A 17192-nucleotide genomic window follows, 5' to 3' on the forward strand; every position below is an offset into this window, starting at 1 on the left:
GCCATTAAAGTATATCATGGAACTCCTTCAAAGGTTTTAGCAGTATAGCAGTATGCCGTACAAATAGAATTAAAAAGTAAAAGTATAGTATACCATAAATAAAATGGGTAAAAAAGTTATTGTATAATATGGTTTATAAAGTCATAGTATAGTATATCGTAAAAAAAAGTCATTAAAAACAGAGTTCAAGGAAATCTATAGAGGGAAACAGTTATTGATGTTTTCAAGTCAAAACAGGCCACATTCCTGCTTTGTTTTAATCAGTGACTCAGTCAGACCTTGGAGAAAACGTTTTATGACACGTTTGCTTATCAGAGAGGGGGACAGGTCGGATTTACGCTGAGGGTGTCATCTCGCCCTTGTGACCTCTGCCTTTTTCCCCCGTCCCTCACGTGCATCCCAGTCACGCCAGTCATCCCAGTCATCCCAGCTAAATAGGAACAAGAACAAACGTTTTGGGTGCACTTCTGCTCTTCTTCAGTCTGCAGCCTTCTATCGCTAGGCTTTTACCCTGTCCCAATTCAGAAATAGCTGCTTGTTATCATCCCTCTGATCTTCTGAGGACAGTTGCACAGGCTGTTGGGACTCTGTTTGATAAGTCTACAAAGAATGTGGGTGAAAAACAAGGACGCTAATGAACTTGGAGAGTCTTAGAGGGAGTGGGTTGAGGCTTTTGCACTGAACTGAAACTGGGTTAACAGTTGTTCAAAAATAATTTGCTCACTGCAATTGACAGTGTGTTATGGTATGGTTTGGGTGGTAAGGAGGGAGAAGCGTATTTATTATTTTCAACCGAAGAAAACAAACAAACACCAATGAAACGTATACGGCAGAGCTGAGTTTTCACTATATTTGGTTTATGATATCAACCCCAAAATGTTTCCATCCATCCATCCATCCATTGTCTACCGATTATCCTGTATTCAGGGTCGTGGGGGGGCTGGAGCCGATCCCAGCTGTCATTGGGCGAAGGCAGGTTACACCCTGGACAGGACGCCAGTCCCCAAAATGTTTATTTTTTATATTTTTAATGCAACCATCAATCAAAAACAAAAATTTAAGTTATGAAAAAACATGGTTCGGCTTTGTTCTACCACAGGTCAGAGTAATGAACTTCTGTGTTCCTCTATTATATCTGATTGGTCAGATTCACAGGAACGCACAGAAACACAAGTTCCATGTTCTTTCTCCAAACATTGTGTGCAATCCACGATGTGCGTTGAGGACCTCACCACTACGCATCTCTGAGCACGTTCACTGAGGTAGATAAAACATTAACCAAACTGCAAATATTTACAGATGAGTCCAGTGACATCAGTAAGCTTTGTGCAGACTTTAACATAGTGAATGGCTCAGTGTTTATGCTTTTCAGATGGGTCAACAACATTAAAGGAAGAGCTATTGGTTAAAAATTCTAATAATGGCAACATCGTTCATTTTTCACATACATCAATGTATTGTTTTCTCTCACTTTGATGATCTTGTACTATCAATTAAGGAAATGTTTTTTGTATTGGCCGAACAGAAATGAAACCTCTTGGTTTGTTGTGATTCAAAACAAGTTCCACCATTCTTTAAATCGATAGTTTATTGTTAAGAAACGTGTCAAATTAACAAAGATATATAGTGCAATCAGGTTTGGCAGCCATGGGTCGTCAAAGACTTGATGCCAATAATATGGACTCAACTCCCCTCAGCCAGTCGGTTACATAACCATGTTAATATTTTAAGAGGCAATGCAAACATATAAACCTCAACTCCTGGGGAGTAAACACTGTGGATCGCCTCAGACAAAGACAGCAACACACAGAGAAGTTTCCTGAACACAGTTAATTCTATTAGTATGAAAGTCTCTTGTGCTGTTGAACAAGACACAACACCACGATGATGGTGTATTAGGGCCATGGTAGGTAAAAATATGAATACAAAAGAGCCAGGGAGGGGAGGCAATATTCAGAAAAAAAGGTCGCAAATTTACAAGATTATAAATGGATATATTTATGAGAAAAGTCACAAATTTACAAGATTATAAATGGATATATATTTATGAGAAAAGTCACAAATTTACAAGAAAAAACCTCACTTGCCGCCTATGATGCCTGTGTGTATTCATCTGTCTATATTGCTCGGTTTAAATTATTGTGCTTTGTAAAACTAGTAACCTTAGTGTTTTATATAGTAAATGACATGGAAACTATCATCACTTATGCTAGCGTAACTCCACAGATCTACACGTTTACTGTACAAAACACTAATGTTAGTTAATGTAATCATTTAAACAGAGCTATATATATCGACAGACTAATATATACAGGCATCATACATGGCAAGTGATTTTTTTCCCCCTCTTAAATATAGGACGTTATAATCTCGTAAATTTACCATTTCTTTCTCAGATATGTGTGACTTTTTTCTCATAAATATGACTTCTTAAACTTGTAAATTTGGAACGTTTTTCTCATAAATCTGTGAGTTTTTCTCGTAAATTTATGAATTTATAATTTTGTAAATTTGCAACTTTTTTCTCATAAATTTGCGACTTCTTGTCGTCAATCTGCAACTTTTTTTCTCAGGATATTTCCCTCCTTCCTTTTATACCTACAATACCCCTAATAGGCTGTCTTAGAGTACTGCATTTCAGTATCTGTTTTTTTCTTCTTCATTTTATTATTTGGAAAGCGTTCTGTGATGTTCTTTTGGCAGACCAAACAAAGTCCAGTTCAAGGTAAACAACAGCTTCACAGATCAAACAGAGGTGGGCCGGAAGGCGGCTGTATCCTCTTGGGTGATTGGATGGGGTGAGTCTTTAAAAATCTGGATGGCATTGGAGATTATTTTAGTAAACATAAGTCGAGGAAGAGGAACACATCTTTACTGCAACTGATTTGTACAAGTCATGAGTGGATGTCCGTACTTTGAGAAGAGGCATTTGTAAGTTCAAAGTGTCATTGCAACTAAAATAGGACTCTGAATGATTACAAATATCATTCTTATTTATTTTTTAATGTTAATTCCACTAAATGCAGCCCTCTGAAAATTCATTCCTAAATCTGATGATGGGAAAACCTCAGGTAGTAAGTGCCTTGTCTCTTTGCATTGCAGGTTATTCAAAAACAAGCCTTCCAATCCAGAAGATGAGGATGCCGCCCAGGCCGGGGTTAACAAGGCCAGTAAAGGAGGAATCATCTATGGAGACTACCTGCAGGTAAAAACACTATCACTATCTTGATATATGTTTTCTTCTGTCTTTTTCAAGGATAAGTACTGGAATGTGGATTTGTTTTCAAATGTATGTGTTTAAATTAATTCTTAATTTCTTTTCAACTCTCAGCTGGACAAAATAGTCTCAGCGCAGGTGTTGCAGAGTGAATTAAAGGGTAATAAGATCCATGATGAGCACCTCTTCATTGTCACCCATCAAGGTAAAACTAGCTTTATAGCGTTTCACTTATTTTATCTACTTTTGCATAGTTGTATTATTGTAATCTTTTATTTATGCTTTTTTGTTTCGCTGAATTTAACTGGTTAGCAGTTAAATTTAGCGAAACAGTTAGTGTTAAAATCTTATAAATTTGTATTTTTATTGTTTTTCAATGACAAAAAATGTTGAAAATAGCATGGAAATGATTTAAACCAAGAGGCAGATTTGTTTTTATTATTATTTTGAAATGTATAAGGCTTGTTTATAGAGGCTTACTCATATGGGCGTGTTGTGTAGTGTTATTAGCTATTAGTTATTAGACTATTTACTTACCTGTTTACCTTGTAAAATTATACTAAAGTGTTAAATGTTTGTCTTTGTGTTAAATTTCAGCCTACGAACTGTGGTTCAAACAGATTCTGTTTGAACTTGATTCAGTGCGTCATATCTTCATCAGCGGACACGTAAGTCACATTTCTCAGATGAAAGAATCTTACAAACTATGTGATTGTGTGAAGTTTCTTTTCATGAAGACAGGACGTAAAATACAGGAATATATATCTTATTCATCTCACTTTTAATTATCATTAGATTGATAATTCTCATGTACAGTTCATTTTGTACCACTGATTCAGATCCTTTAGACGTGACCTGCCAGTGTTATAGATAGAAGCTGCTGAAAATATGAAATCAGTACAAGAATACTACAAAGGACAAAATCCTTACACAGATTATTTATGGCCATCGGGTTGGGAGGTGGATGGAAGGACTTTGGACCATGACAAGCCACTTGTCCCAAAGTGTTGTTGTGAAGTAACACATTCCAAATGGTTTTCCTAAACCTAACTAAGAGCTTTGGGTGGTTCCATCCCAAACCAACCTTTCCATTTGTAGCGGAATGTCGTCCTGACTGCCAAAAAATAAATAAACGTGGTGCAGGCAGGAACGATACTACCAACTGAAATATATTAGTTTGAAATTCATAACACAAACATTTTGAAAATTCATGTACAATTACACAAATCCCTATATTCCAATTTTGGAACTATTTCATATTCAAGAGGAATCATTTGTTTGAATCAGTCAATTTGACTTTGGATTTTATAATTGAAAATAAAACATGTCTAAACAGCAATTCGATTTTAATTTCCTGTGTCAGGATATGTGCTTACAAGGTTTGCCATGACTGCTAATTATTTCCTTCAATATTGTATTATTCGTCCAGGTCCGAGATGAACGCAACATGCTCAAAGTCAACAATCGCATCCACAGGATTGTGATGATCTTCAGACTGCTGGTCGAGCAGTTTGCGGTTTTGGAAACAATGACGGCCTTGGACTTTTTTGACTTTAGGTAAGCTTATAAATACCTTCCGGCCCTTTCTACTTCAGCTCTAAAACTTTTATAACATGCACTCCTTAATGAAAGTGCACTTGCTGACTTCTGCGTGTGTGTGTGTGTGTGTGTTTATATAGAGAATACCTGGCTCCAGCCTCTGGATTCCAAAGCCTTCAATTTCGGATCTTGGAGAACAAAATTGGGGTCGCAGACAACCTGAGGGTTCCATACAACCGACGCCATTACAGGGACAATTTCAAGGGTCAGGAAAGCGAGACGCTGCTCAGCACGGAACAGGAGCCAACGCTGTTAAAACTAGTCGAGGTACAGCTTACGACAACTTTTTTTTTTTAGTTAATCAACAGTTAATTAAAGAAGGCATCATTTCAGTTTAACTGAATATCCCTGTATTTCTTTTCAACATTTTATTTATCGTATTTGCTCGGGATAAGCCCATCGGTTTCTCACCAGGGTATTAAAGTGATAAAAACCCTTGGCTGTCTTCACAGGAGTGGCTGGAGAGAACTCCTGGCTTGGAGGTGGATGGATTCAATTTCTGGGAAAGGCTGGAAATCAATATATTTGAGGGGCTGAATCAGGAGAAGGAGAAAATCGAGGTAAGAGACGACTCCAGCTTTCAGAACAAACTTTCTCTGCACGGATGACTGACAGGCTGTTATTTTTTATTTACCGGTTGTTGTTGTATTTTTAAAAGAAAATGGCAGATTCTGAGGACAAGGAGGAACAGATGGCCGAGTTGGTCAAACAGAAAGAGGTGTTCACCTCTCTGTTTGATGAAAAGCGTCACGACCATCTCCTTAGCAAAGGTGAAAGCTTTCAAATTGAAAAATCACATATCTGTGTAATCTAGATTTAAAACCAAACGGTATCAATGTTTGTGAATTAGGGATACAACAATTAAATGTGCTTGAAAAGTAATACATTTTTATTTTGCTGCCTAGGTGAGAGGCGAATCTCCTACAAGGCTCTCCAAGGCGCCCTGATGATCTTCTTCTACAGGTGTTTTTACAGCATTCCTTCACCTTGTATTATGTTGTAGCACAATGTCACCACAATCATTAAGGTCCCAATATGGTGATCATGTGAAAGTGTTTGGTTAAAGGCAGTGAGCCGGTGATAATCACTCTCACATATTCACATGCCACTAAATCATGTCTTAAATAAATAAAATCTTCTTTAACCTTTTAGGGAAGAGCCACGCTTTCAGGTGCCTTTCCAGCTGCTCACGTCCCTCATGGATATCGACACCCTCATGACAAAATGGCGATGTAAGTAGCACGGTAGCATTCCACCAGTGAACAAGAACAGAAAGAAACGTGCAGGGGGGAAACAAAAATTGTACTAGAAACCAATGTTTTCATATCTCATCCAAGGCCAGAGTTTACAGAGCTAAAGTTAGGTCAGAACCTCAGAGGCAAAAGAATGGTATAGCATCGTCTACGCCTGCTGATCAATCCAACAACCTTTCCCCCTGAAATACAGTTTTTTTTAACTTTCCTATGTCCAAACAATTTACAGCTCAGATAAAAAACAGCCCAAACATGGCTCATATCACAGAGAATGTTTCTGCCTTTTGTCTCAGACAATCACGTATGCATGGTGCATCGTATGATTGGCAGCAAGGCCGGCACAGGAGGCTCCTCCGGCTACCACTACCTGAGATCTACTGTCAGGTATTGTATGCTGTAAACTTTAATCCACCTGATTGAACACTTTACACAGCAACTATCTTAACCACTTCAGAGTTAATTTAGATAAGGACGGGCCACTGCTACTCCGTTCTTATCTTAATGAACCTGTCGCTTCCTCCTGACATGCACAAACTATACTAGAAGTTCATTTCCAAGGAGCGACAACTTCTTTATTTGCTTTTATTACATCTTGCCAGCGGTTTTAATTTAGCTTTTGTCCTTCAGAAAGAACAATTTGTAACAGATGTGCAATTATATATTGTGAGACTACGCGAGTTAAGCATTGAATTAATTATTTCCCTTTCCCTTTAGTGACCGCTACAAAGTGTTTGTGGATCTGTTCAATCTGGCAACGTTCCTGGTGCCTCGCCACTGGGTCCCCAAACTCAATCCCAACGTTCACAAGTTCCTCTACATGGCCGAATGCTGTGACAGCTCCTACTGCAGCAGTGAAGACTCAGACTAGCGAGGGCTCTCAGTCATCCGTCTTTCAGTGTAACTGACCTCAACACAGTCGGTCCTTTGCACAGCTGAAAGCTTTTAGTGCATGGGTGGCCATAAAAAGACAAGCGTTTCAGACTGAAAGAATCTCAGAGCTCAGAACATAACATCAGGCGGATTTACCTGAAATGTATACATTGAAAAAAAAAATGGGTGCAGGTTAGTTTTGCACAAAACACTCAAATACTTATAACCAGATGGCAGTTTTGGAGCATATTCCATTTTAATTTGGGGAGGTTTTTTTTTTTCCAGCTGGATGTTGGAGTGAAAGATGGCAGAGGGTGGGATCATTTGACATGGTTGACAGAAACACCACAATATCCATTAAGGGAAAGCCATTTGGTACTGTGATGCTGTGATTGGTTGGGATTTATAGAACATCGCATGTTAGGATTTGCATTGTGAATTCATAAAAATTCTTGATGTAATGTAAAACAAGGTGGAAAATATCTCTTTTTCATCTCATTGGGGAAATGAAAGCACACCAAATTATTACAATTGTGTTAACAAGGAAAAGAACAGCAAATTACTTGTTCATCAGGGACATCAGGATGTGGCACCGAAAAAACACAGGTCTGACCCTGAGTAATTCAAATGGCCACATTAGACTATTTTGCTCTAATCTCTCATCTTGACCAGTGACAGTGAAGTATAGCAGATGGCTGCTTGATCAAATTTGCTTAGATGTTTTCTCAAAACAATTATGTAAATTCTCTGTGACTGACCTGAAAGCAAATGGATCAGTGAAAGCAGTGATCAAACCGGTGGCTAGGTGAGCTTGTAATAAACGCATTATCTTTCATGTCAGCATGGGGAAGGTGTCAGAGAGGGAAACTTCTCACACTTTCTGAACCAGTTTACATAAAATTATAATACACCTCTATAAACAATCAATGTCAATATCTAAAATAGAACAATTTGCACCTGTAACGCATGCACCATAACATTTGTACATAATGTTAATAATGTGTGTTTTGTATAGTATGCTATGTGGTTTTGCATTAATTTTGTTGTGTATTTATGCAGTGATTGATCTCTTTATAGATACATGTACTATAGCAGCCAAAACAAATATCTTATGTATTTAACAATATAATAATATACATTTTGTACTTTTGTACGGTGCATTTATTGTTGTGATTCTTATAGCTGTGCAGTGTTGTGTGAGTTGCACTCAGGTATGATCTCACATTTATCAGCATATAAAGGGATTTATTTTGGCTTTGATGTAAAAATGGTGACATTTCAATAAAAAATATATTTAAAGTGACACTTGAAAGCAAACAGATGACTGACTTGATTTTGGCTGCAGTGAGCGCACACACACACACACACACACACACACACACACAATGTCAAAGGAAAACTGCTGCCACGGAATCTGCAATACCTGGCAAGAGAAAAAAGAAGGATGTGGTTTTAATCCCTGAGTGGATAGTGAGGACAGCAACAAACGGACACCAAACTAAAAGGAGATATAAACAGCAAATGACAAGAGGCAAAGATCATACTTACCACAAATGTTTCCACCAATTTTTATATAAACATAACCCTCGTTCCCCCATGTGGTTCCCCAGGAGTTCTGCACAATCCAGTATGGAATATCCCCTAAAATAGATGACATGCATTTCAAGATTGAATTATTTACAGAGTAGAGGAGCATTAGGTGTGTGTGTGTGTGTGTGTGTGTGTGTATGTACTGCAGCTGCAACCACTTAAGACTGTTATATAATCACCCATATCCTTCTGTAATACCCACAAAACACAAGTGTGTGTGTGTGAAATAATTCATGTTAAGAAATCTAAAATACTGACGTGTGTGAATAATGTCAAGAGATAAACTATGAGGTAGTTTATCTCAGCAGACACCTGCTGTTAAAATTATACCATGAATCTATAAAAATCAAGCTTTAACAAAAAAAAAAAAGTCACACTGATTTTGTGATTTCAACCTGGGACACGAAGCTTTAATGTGTGTAATGTGTAACTGTCCGAATAATCAGACCCTCACTACCAACTACTCACCGCTCACCCAATAGGACCAACGGATGAAAGGAGGCAGAAGGTGAAATAACGAGCGGCATGTGTTCTTCATGATTCTTTCACCCTCGGATGTTAATTTGATTAATAAACAGAGGATGAACTATACACAACTGGAGAACAAGGAGAAGAGTCAAAGGCCAGAGTCTCTTCACTTCTAGACCACTGGACTATCACGAAAACAATGTTGAAGGCCTCTTTACAGCCTCAAAACCTTCCTGATTAGGAATTAATGAACTCTTAAATCTGAGCCTCAGCAACATCTCTACACATCTCCAAGTATGAGGACACACATTCAGAAATTCGTCTTAGGCCTGATTAACACTTCCTTTCACAGAACACCTTGATCGGGTTAAAGATGACTCCATCTTCTTCAGGGATGTTCTAGAAATGAGTTGCTGATATTTTCTAATACAGCTGACACTTCACTACAATACCAACAAAATTAGAAAATAACCCGTTTTAATTGAGAGGAGAATTTTGTAATTTTGGGGGGGCAGTAATAAACTAAACTAAGCAGCTTGTTAAAATGTTTCGCTCCATCTCATTTCGTTTTGGCATTTAATGAGCTGTTGCAGCAGCAATTTGTGATTAAATCTAATAATGCAGCTTTGTATTATTTCCACAGGCTCTAGGGGTTGCACACCTCCCTTGACCTAAAAAGGTTAATGTTAGCACAAGAAAAAATACACAAAATCCCAGTCCTCTTATTGAATTATGATTCATTCGCATGCCAGTGTAGTGACAGCATGTACCAACAGTGTTGTATCCAACAACGAGCACAGCATGGTTAGACCATTGGCTGGAGCAGTGGTGCTGGATGATTCCACCCAGGTAATCCTGCCAGCTGACAGCATCCACGATAGCAGCCAAGGGACCACGCTGCACCAGATCACCCATCATTGCCTCCTCTTGACCACTGAAGCAGAATAACGGAAAAATGTACTCTTGAGGCAGCATGACTGGCCCTGTGATTTCTCTGCATTATCATGTGAACTATACAGTTTAAGTCAGGGGGGGTTGTGAAATGTGTCTCTTAATGCCAGATAATCTGTGAGGGTTATTACTTGGGTACAATGTTGTTCTCTGGATCAGCATGTCATCTCTCTCCACTCGTACACATTCAGAAAGCTGGTATTTTCCTCTCTATATTCTCACTGTTGCATATATGCAGAAACCCTCGGCCACCTCATCTTGTCCTTCCAGCAGATGATTCCCAGTAGGGATAGCTGCGATGCCCTCATCTGCCAGGTTTATGAAATAAAGGGCCATGGAGTCGAGGTCTGTGCCAATAATATATTGAATAAAGCCATTTCACACTATTCATGGTGATTTGAGGTCCTATCTTGTTGGAACTTTATGATCCTGCTTTTCTTTTGTTATGCTCCAGTAAAGATATGCCTTATGAGCCCTAACATAAGGTTAAGGCACTCCTATGGCCTTCGAGTCTACTCTCTGCACAAGTGCCGGTTTGAGCAGCTTGATGCACTCAATGACCCAGCACTCTGATCTTCCTAAGCACGGGGGCAGGTTAAAAGGCAAATCTTCATCCTGGGATCAGTGGATTGTTGAGATAAAGAGGTCTTTTAGTAGTAGCATGACATTGCCATTTACAAGGTCTGAAAACATTTGCCTCTTTACTCGGCTTTAATTTCAGGTTCTGTGTAAGAATAAATAAAACATATGTAATTGTATTTCCATATGTCATAAATAAAAAAGCTACATTCAATATGAGTTGTATAGAAACATGACACAAAAAAACAAAATATGTTTTATATTAGGTTGGAAACTCATTCAAACTTCAGCTACTCTCACCCTGCACCATAGCAATGCAACAAAAGTAACAGGCATTACAGATTTATGAGTGAGAGTCACGATCCCGTTCAATATTAAATTAAGAAGGTCTGATTCCCTTTAAGTCAAGGTAACTCGGGGTCTGACTCGTGGCCAGAGGAAGAACCTCTGTGCTACTCAGCAATCTCTGTCTTTGTTGACACAGTAAACACCAGACCACAGTCATTGCACGGCACCAACCCTCCTCACCTCCACTCTGTGCTTGCTACTTTATGAAAACCACATTACATGTCCACACTGTTACACAAATACAGCAATATTATTATTATTATAGCCTTTATTGCTTGTAGACAAAAATGTATCTTTTACCTGTAGTCATGTGCGGTGAAGTTCTTCACAGCGACACCGTCATGTGACTGAGAGAAAAAATGGCAGGCTCCCCTCTTGGCCTTGTAAGGATACTCTGACTGAGGCACCAATTTCACTCTGGTCTGGTCAAAAAAAATAGTTTATCTCAGTGAGTTTGTTACCTGAAAGCAATATATCCATTCATCTGTGTTCGTGAAAGCTCCTCACACTGGAAGTTTCCTAATTCATGTCTGACTACAGACAGCAATCTTATTTGCTTACTACTTCTACATATCTACCTGATATGAAGCTAACGCTTAATGGATGTATCTTCCCACGGCTTCTACTCTAAACAGATCCTTTGGGAGAATAGGAGCGTTCATTCAATCTCTTGTGTATGTGATGTATTGGGAGTTTATTCTACCTATCTACTCACTGTAAACCAATTAGGAAGCACCTGCACATGTTAAATGCCTGGAATCATGTAAAACATACATACTTGCTTTAACCATTTCAGTGCCTGTAATGGAGAGCCTCCATTGCAGCCTTCATTTTGGAAGGAGCAGTCCAGGACCTGCTGCACACTGAGTTGCTCCAGCTGCGAGCCTCCAATAGCATGGACAGACTGTGTGGCACCAACCACACTAAACGCCCAACAACTCCCACACTGTAAAGGTAAGATGTACAGTAATAAAAAAAAATGTAACTACAAGAGCAAATGTTGAGGAAACAATCACATTTTGTCCAGAAGGGGAAACAGAAATTTGGCTTATTCCCAACAGAGGCAGAGAGATCAATGTCTTGCTAAAGTACACTCCAACAGGCTAAATACTTTTGTTCATAATCAATGATGATCTCTGTCACTTATGCAAACACACATGCACCCACGTACGCATTTAAATAAGTTCAACTGGGGTTTGGTGGGTAAAGCACTGACTGATATTGAAAGATGTTATCTAAAATGCAACAGCTTTGGATGTGATTGCATTTGGAATCAACTCCAGAATTTTGAAAGACAGGAGTCTACAGTGAGTGCATGTCGATGGGGTGAGATGATCTGGCCAGTCTGAGTTTGTTTTCTGCTGCCATCTACTGACAGAAACACCTCAGATGTACCAAGTCTTGAGGGACATCTTGAGTTACCGATTCTGATTAATGTATTAAGCTTTTGAGCCTGAGGATTACTTGAGGAAGACTGACAGAAAAGTTTGCTCTGATTCTGCACATGTCATATAGATTACACTACTTTCCGGAAACCAGTCAGTTTTTTGAGAGAAAACACACAGTACTTCATTATGGAAGCTGTAAAACATTTGCAAAGGCAATCTCATTCTCCAAACAGCATTAGACTCTGCTGAGTTCCCTTGCACTGCTTCAATTCCTACAAATGTGATGAAATACTGAGCTCTACGTGTGTAAATATATCCAATATTTTGTTGCTCAAAATGTTTCCCTGGCTTAAAATCAATACTGAAACCAAAATCAGTCATTATTGCTTGCGCTGGAGTATGAAGTATGCGCTGAGTGTACAAAATGTTACGACCATCTGCTCTCTCATTTCAAGTGATGAAATGCACTTGAGTCATAAAAGTGGAATCAAGATGAGGGAAAACTGAATCAAGAAGTATTTATGAGATGTGAGTGGCTTGATATTTCGTGTCTCTGTGCATGGCGCTGCATTTTATTTTATTTCTATCCATCTACTGTATCTATTTTGGAATCTCAGCCCAGCCAGGGAGAAAAGAAGCGGTGGGTGAGTGTGGCCGTGTACAGGCTCTCCCTGGAGTGGTAAATCTTACCTGAATTCAAGAGAACAAAATATATGTTATGGTGTAGGCTGTTTGCCGTATGGGCTATGTTTCTCCCTCGGGACAACAGTTTCACGGCGAAAATATCACCCCCGACGGCAAGTTGACTGACTAAAGAGATAAAGGACAAAACAAGCAGAAAGTGAACCTTCAGCGAGGACAAGCACCAGCTCAATCTCACTAAAAGTCACACTTAATGGCCTAATTTGTCCTTTGACCATTATTAAAGCGCACATGCACCCGAAAAAGGTGGTTTGCTTTTTTTTTTCTCTCACACCACTTGGATGCTTGACCTTCACTGTGCAGACTGATGGGACTGTCCTGACTTTGGCATTACAAGCCTCTTTGCAAATGAGTCTGCTGAAGAGCGAATGTTTATTCTACTCCCCTTAAGTACGTGTGAGATGCTCACATCCAATCCTGATTCTGTGATGTCACAGCAGGTTTGAAAGCCAATAATGTTTGGCAATTTGAAATATTGAACCTTCATCGTGTATCCAGTAGTTAAATCTTTGAAATTAATAACATTTGCTTATAGATGCTAGATTCTTAAATGGGTGGGGGAATAGATGTAATTTTAAAGATTTTTTATTTAAGTAATTGAACTATGGTCTTTAGGAAAAAACATATTAGGTAATCATGTTATGAGAACTAATTTTTTTGGACAGTATATTGCCCCAGAAATAATAGCGAAAGATATTCAGCCATTGGAATGGGGGGGGGGGGATCCTAAATAAACAAAACGGCAATAAAAATGAAACCAAACTAAATAAAATGGTAAAAAACTGAACCAGAATCAATATTTTTACAGTATACATTCTGAGGCCTGTTATATGGAACCTTAGATTTGGGTTCATATTTTACTCACCGGTTTGTTATTACATCATCCGATGAAAATATTTGATAAGATATTAGTTTGATTGAACGTAACCCAACTATGCCTCTGTACCTACAGCAAAGCCCTACTAGAGTATATATTGTTTCTGTTGAAAGCTTACTGCTTCCTGGTTCTGGACTGGTGCCACCACTGCTTTGTCCCTCCAGTCAAATTTGGCTGGGAGCCCCTCTGTCTTCAGTCCAGAGAAGACAGGCGCTCTGTCAGCTCTTGCACGCAGGTAGAGATCTGTGGATAACAGATACAGTTTTAAGTAACTCCAGAATAAAAAGGTGCATGTAAGCTGTGACTGCAGATGATGATCGGCCCAATCATCTAGGTGTCAAGATGCTCAGTACATTAAAAAAAAGAAAGAAAAAAAAGGAATCCACGTGAGAACATTTCATCATACCTCTGAATTCCTTCTGTGAGAGGTCAGAGAACTGGTTGATGCCATACTTGGCAGACTGCGGTGCTGTGGAGAATGTGTTCAGGTATGCATGCCGCTTTGTAGCATTCTGCAATAACATAACAGATGGTGATGTTGACTGAAGGGGCAGCAAAATGTAGACGACGTCAGGCAAAATGAGCAAAATGAGATTTTTAAGGAAAATGCCTTGCAAAAAAAAAAGCATGAAAAATGTACAAGAGGCCGAGAGCTGATTTTCTTTTTTACTTTCTTGATAACACAACATGAGTGAGTCTGAAATACCACCCACAAGCTATCTTTCTACATTTGATCGCTAACAACTGGTGGAAAGGAACTTAACTCATACTGTTATTCATACTTTATTTCAAGTATTTCTGTTTGTACAAATAAAACATTCCACTATTGCAGCAGGAAGATATTGTACATGTTACTCTACCACATTTATCTGACAACAATAGATACAAGCTACTTTGCAGATTTGAATTTTAAAGGCAAATCATATCTCCACATCTACCAGTTACAGCTGCTTTGATGTTAATGCTTTCTTGACAATGATCCATCTAATCAGTTGATTAGGTACACCTAATTTAAACCAATGCAGTCTAATCCCAACAAGCCAGCAAAAAATCTTACTTGCTGAAGGTAAGAATGTTATGTTTTTGTTTGGACTCCTTGTAAGTAATCCACTGTATACTAACAAGGGTAGAGTAAATAATAGAAAACCCCCTCAGTATAACACATACTACAGTGCAACAGCACCACACACTAACAGCCATAACGTTGAATCAATACCTCTGTAACACAGTTTAGAAAACAACTGAACATTACAGGCTTCATGAAGACAGAATGTATTTCAGTTTAACACGTACTTTTAAGCTTTTAACTTTTGCTGAACAGAAGCCACAAGTGTCAATCAGTATAAATGCCAAATGCTAAAAATGTTAACGTTAGCTTACATTAGACACCATAAGCTATACTTCTCATACCAGAGCACGAATGTTTTGAATTATGCAAGGGTGTTTTTTATTTTTAATGCTTACTTCCTCAAACTCATTGAAGAGGCTAATGGCAGCAGTTCTAAACTGTGGCAGCAGATCCATAGACTAACAGACTCAAGTAAACAAAAACACCCCAAAATAACCAGTCTTAAAGTAGACAATAACCGAATTGAAAGTAGTGAGTCAATGGCAAATGTTTTTAACCATTTTTTTATTGAGTCTGTGCATGAACTTGCTAGTCATTTTAATTCAGCTGACCCTGAGATATCCCCTGAAGAATGTGATAATGTCTCCTCAGGTGGCTTTTGCATTAAAGAGGTATCCAGTGATACAGTTAAACAGGTTATTGCAAATATGAACAACTCAATGTCAAAGGATATTAATGATTTAAATGCGGGTTTAATTAAGAAATATCAGAAAGACTTGTTGTTGCCTATTACTTATTTAGTGAACCTCTCAATAAGAACAAGCACATTCCCAGAAAGCTGGAAAACAGCAATAATTGCTCCTATTTACAAGTCGGGAGACAAAGACATGGCGAGTAACTATAGGCCTATTGCTATTCTCCCTGTAGTCTCAAAAGTCCTAGAGAAGATTGTTGCGATACAACTGACGGATTATTTGGAGACCAACCAACTTCTCCATCCACAGCAATTTGGATTCAGGCCTAAATATTCCACAGAATTAGCCAACTGTTATCTTATTGAGAGGGTCAAGGGTCTAATGGTCAAGGGACATGTTGTGGGGACAGTGTTCTTGGACCTCAAAAAGGCTTTCGACACTGTCGACCACAGTGTCCTCTTGGCCAAGTTAAAACGTTTTAAAATGTCTACAGATGCCACTCAGTGGTTTAAATCATATCTGGGGGAAAGACAACAATGTGTCAAGGTAAATGGGGAAAAATCCCAACTTCTCACCAACAACATGGGAGTACTGTTGATAATATGTTCTGTATTTTTAGATTAGCCGCCTATGGACTGGTGTTGAAAATGAGCACTTGTGCTAAACACACTCAAGCAAAGCATCTGGTCTGTCTACTGGAACAGTCTTAATGTATTTGTGATGTCCATATCAAATAAATAAACATAACATAACATAACTTATTCAACTTTACATTTGTAAGCTGCCAGCTGTGTTATTTCTCCTTTCAAACGTTACATGGTGTCACTTCAACTACCTTTTACTTGTAGTACTACTACTTGTAGTGCTATTTTCAATGGCAGGGCTTTAGTTTGTAATGGAGTATGTTTCTACCAAATACCAACGAAACACGCTTCCCTCGTTTGCATAAGTGGGCAAAGTCTGTAGTGACGTGTGCAGCCGTTTGTTTACAGCGTGTTTTTGAAGGGGGGGTGGTAAAAAAAAGTGAGTCCCCGCGCTACTGTTCTGGTCTCCCTAACGTACGTTACCTGAAAATACAGATGGCGACGGTTGAACTCCTCGCCGTTGACTTCGTAGAGGCGCTGAAACCGCTGTGTGAACGAGACGAAACCAACAGCAGAGCCGTTCAACTTTGTCCATGTCTCCTCCGAGCTCACATGTTGACAACAAAGAGTAACGACTAGCGTGGAGACGGCCGCGGTGACAACTGGACACGGATGGCCGCCCCTCATTTGACGAAGAGTCGTCGGTTAAAAAACAATCCAGCGATTAAAAAAAGGGAAGTAAATACAAAAGTGATGTTGGCGGAAAGGGGAATAATACTCTATGGCGCATGCGCATCGATCAAGAGTCGCTTCCTTGAGACTGGAAGCACTGAGAGGCAAGTGAGGGGTAATATTTTGACCTGTCAAAGCAGGCTAAAGACTTAAATAACGTAAATTACTTACGGTCCCATTCTATTTAGTGTTGTACAGTCAAGTTATCAATTACAGCTGTCTTTACCGTGCGTTGACGTGTCAAAATAGCTGCAGTGAAAAGGGCTGGAA

The 17192-nt window shown here is 38.9% G+C and overlaps 2 protein-coding genes across 3 annotated transcripts; one reads left to right on the forward strand and one right to left on the reverse strand.

Moving 5' to 3' along the window:
* The first annotated feature begins 2844 nt into the window (after positions 1-2844).
* On the forward strand, positions 2845-8160 carry tdo2a (tryptophan 2,3-dioxygenase a). Its single transcript, XM_084010374.1, has 12 exons — positions 2845-2931; positions 3103-3205; positions 3332-3422; positions 3815-3885; positions 4647-4774; positions 4897-5083; positions 5269-5376; positions 5475-5586; positions 5722-5779; positions 5969-6048; positions 6363-6453; positions 6784-8160. The coding sequence occupies exons 1-12, from the start codon at positions 2897-2899 to the stop codon at positions 6935-6937; spliced, it is 1218 nt and encodes a 405-aa protein (XP_083866500.1). The 5' UTR covers positions 2845-2896; the 3' UTR covers positions 6938-8160.
* A 49-nt stretch (positions 8161-8209) lies between these two features.
* ctso (cathepsin O) lies at positions 8210-16946 on the reverse strand. Of its 2 annotated transcripts, XM_084010375.1 has the most exons (8): positions 16674-16946; positions 14249-14354; positions 13961-14085; positions 11654-11821; positions 11176-11297; positions 9768-9931; positions 8488-8580; positions 8210-8362 (listed from the first exon to the last, which is right to left on the reverse strand). In XM_084010375.1, the coding sequence occupies exons 1-8, from the start codon at positions 16875-16877 to the stop codon at positions 8328-8330; spliced, it is 1017 nt and encodes a 338-aa protein (XP_083866501.1). In that variant the 5' UTR covers positions 16878-16946; the 3' UTR covers positions 8210-8327. The 2 variants fall into 2 exon arrangements, with proteins under 2 accessions (XP_083866501.1, XP_083866502.1); XM_084010376.1 differs by lacking the exon at positions 9768-9931.
* Positions 16947-17192: the final 246 nt, after the last annotated feature.

Source organism: Eutrigla gurnardus, assembly GCF_963514095.1.
Source record: "Eutrigla gurnardus genome assembly, chromosome: 5".
Classification (NCBI taxonomy): Eukaryota; Metazoa; Chordata; class Actinopteri; order Perciformes; family Triglidae; genus Eutrigla; species Eutrigla gurnardus.

Excerpts from the sequence above, each read along its gene's own strand:
- tdo2a (XM_084010374.1), top strand. The coding sequence starts at position 2,897 with ATGAGTGGATGTCCGTACTTTGAGAAGAGGCATTT. Across the intron at positions 5,084-5,268 it reads CGCTGTTAAAACTAGTCGAG|GAGTGGCTGGAGAGAACTCC; the intron begins GTACAGCTTACG and ends CTGTCTTCACAG. Across the intron at positions 6,049-6,362 it reads CCTCATGACAAAATGGCGAT|ACAATCACGTATGCATGGTG; the intron begins GTAAGTAGCACG and ends CTTTTGTCTCAG.
- ctso (XM_084010375.1), bottom strand. The coding sequence starts at position 16,877 with ATGAGGGGCGGCCATCCGTGTCCAGTTGTCACCGCGGCCGTCTCCACG. Across the intron at positions 8,581-9,767 it reads TGTTGGATACAACACTGTTG|GGGATATTCCATACTGGATT; the intron begins GTACATGCTGTC and ends CATCTATTTTAG. Across the intron at positions 8,363-8,487 it reads AATTGGTGGAAACATTTGTG|GTATTGCAGATTCCGTGGCA; the intron begins GTAAGTATGATC and ends TTCTCTTGCCAG.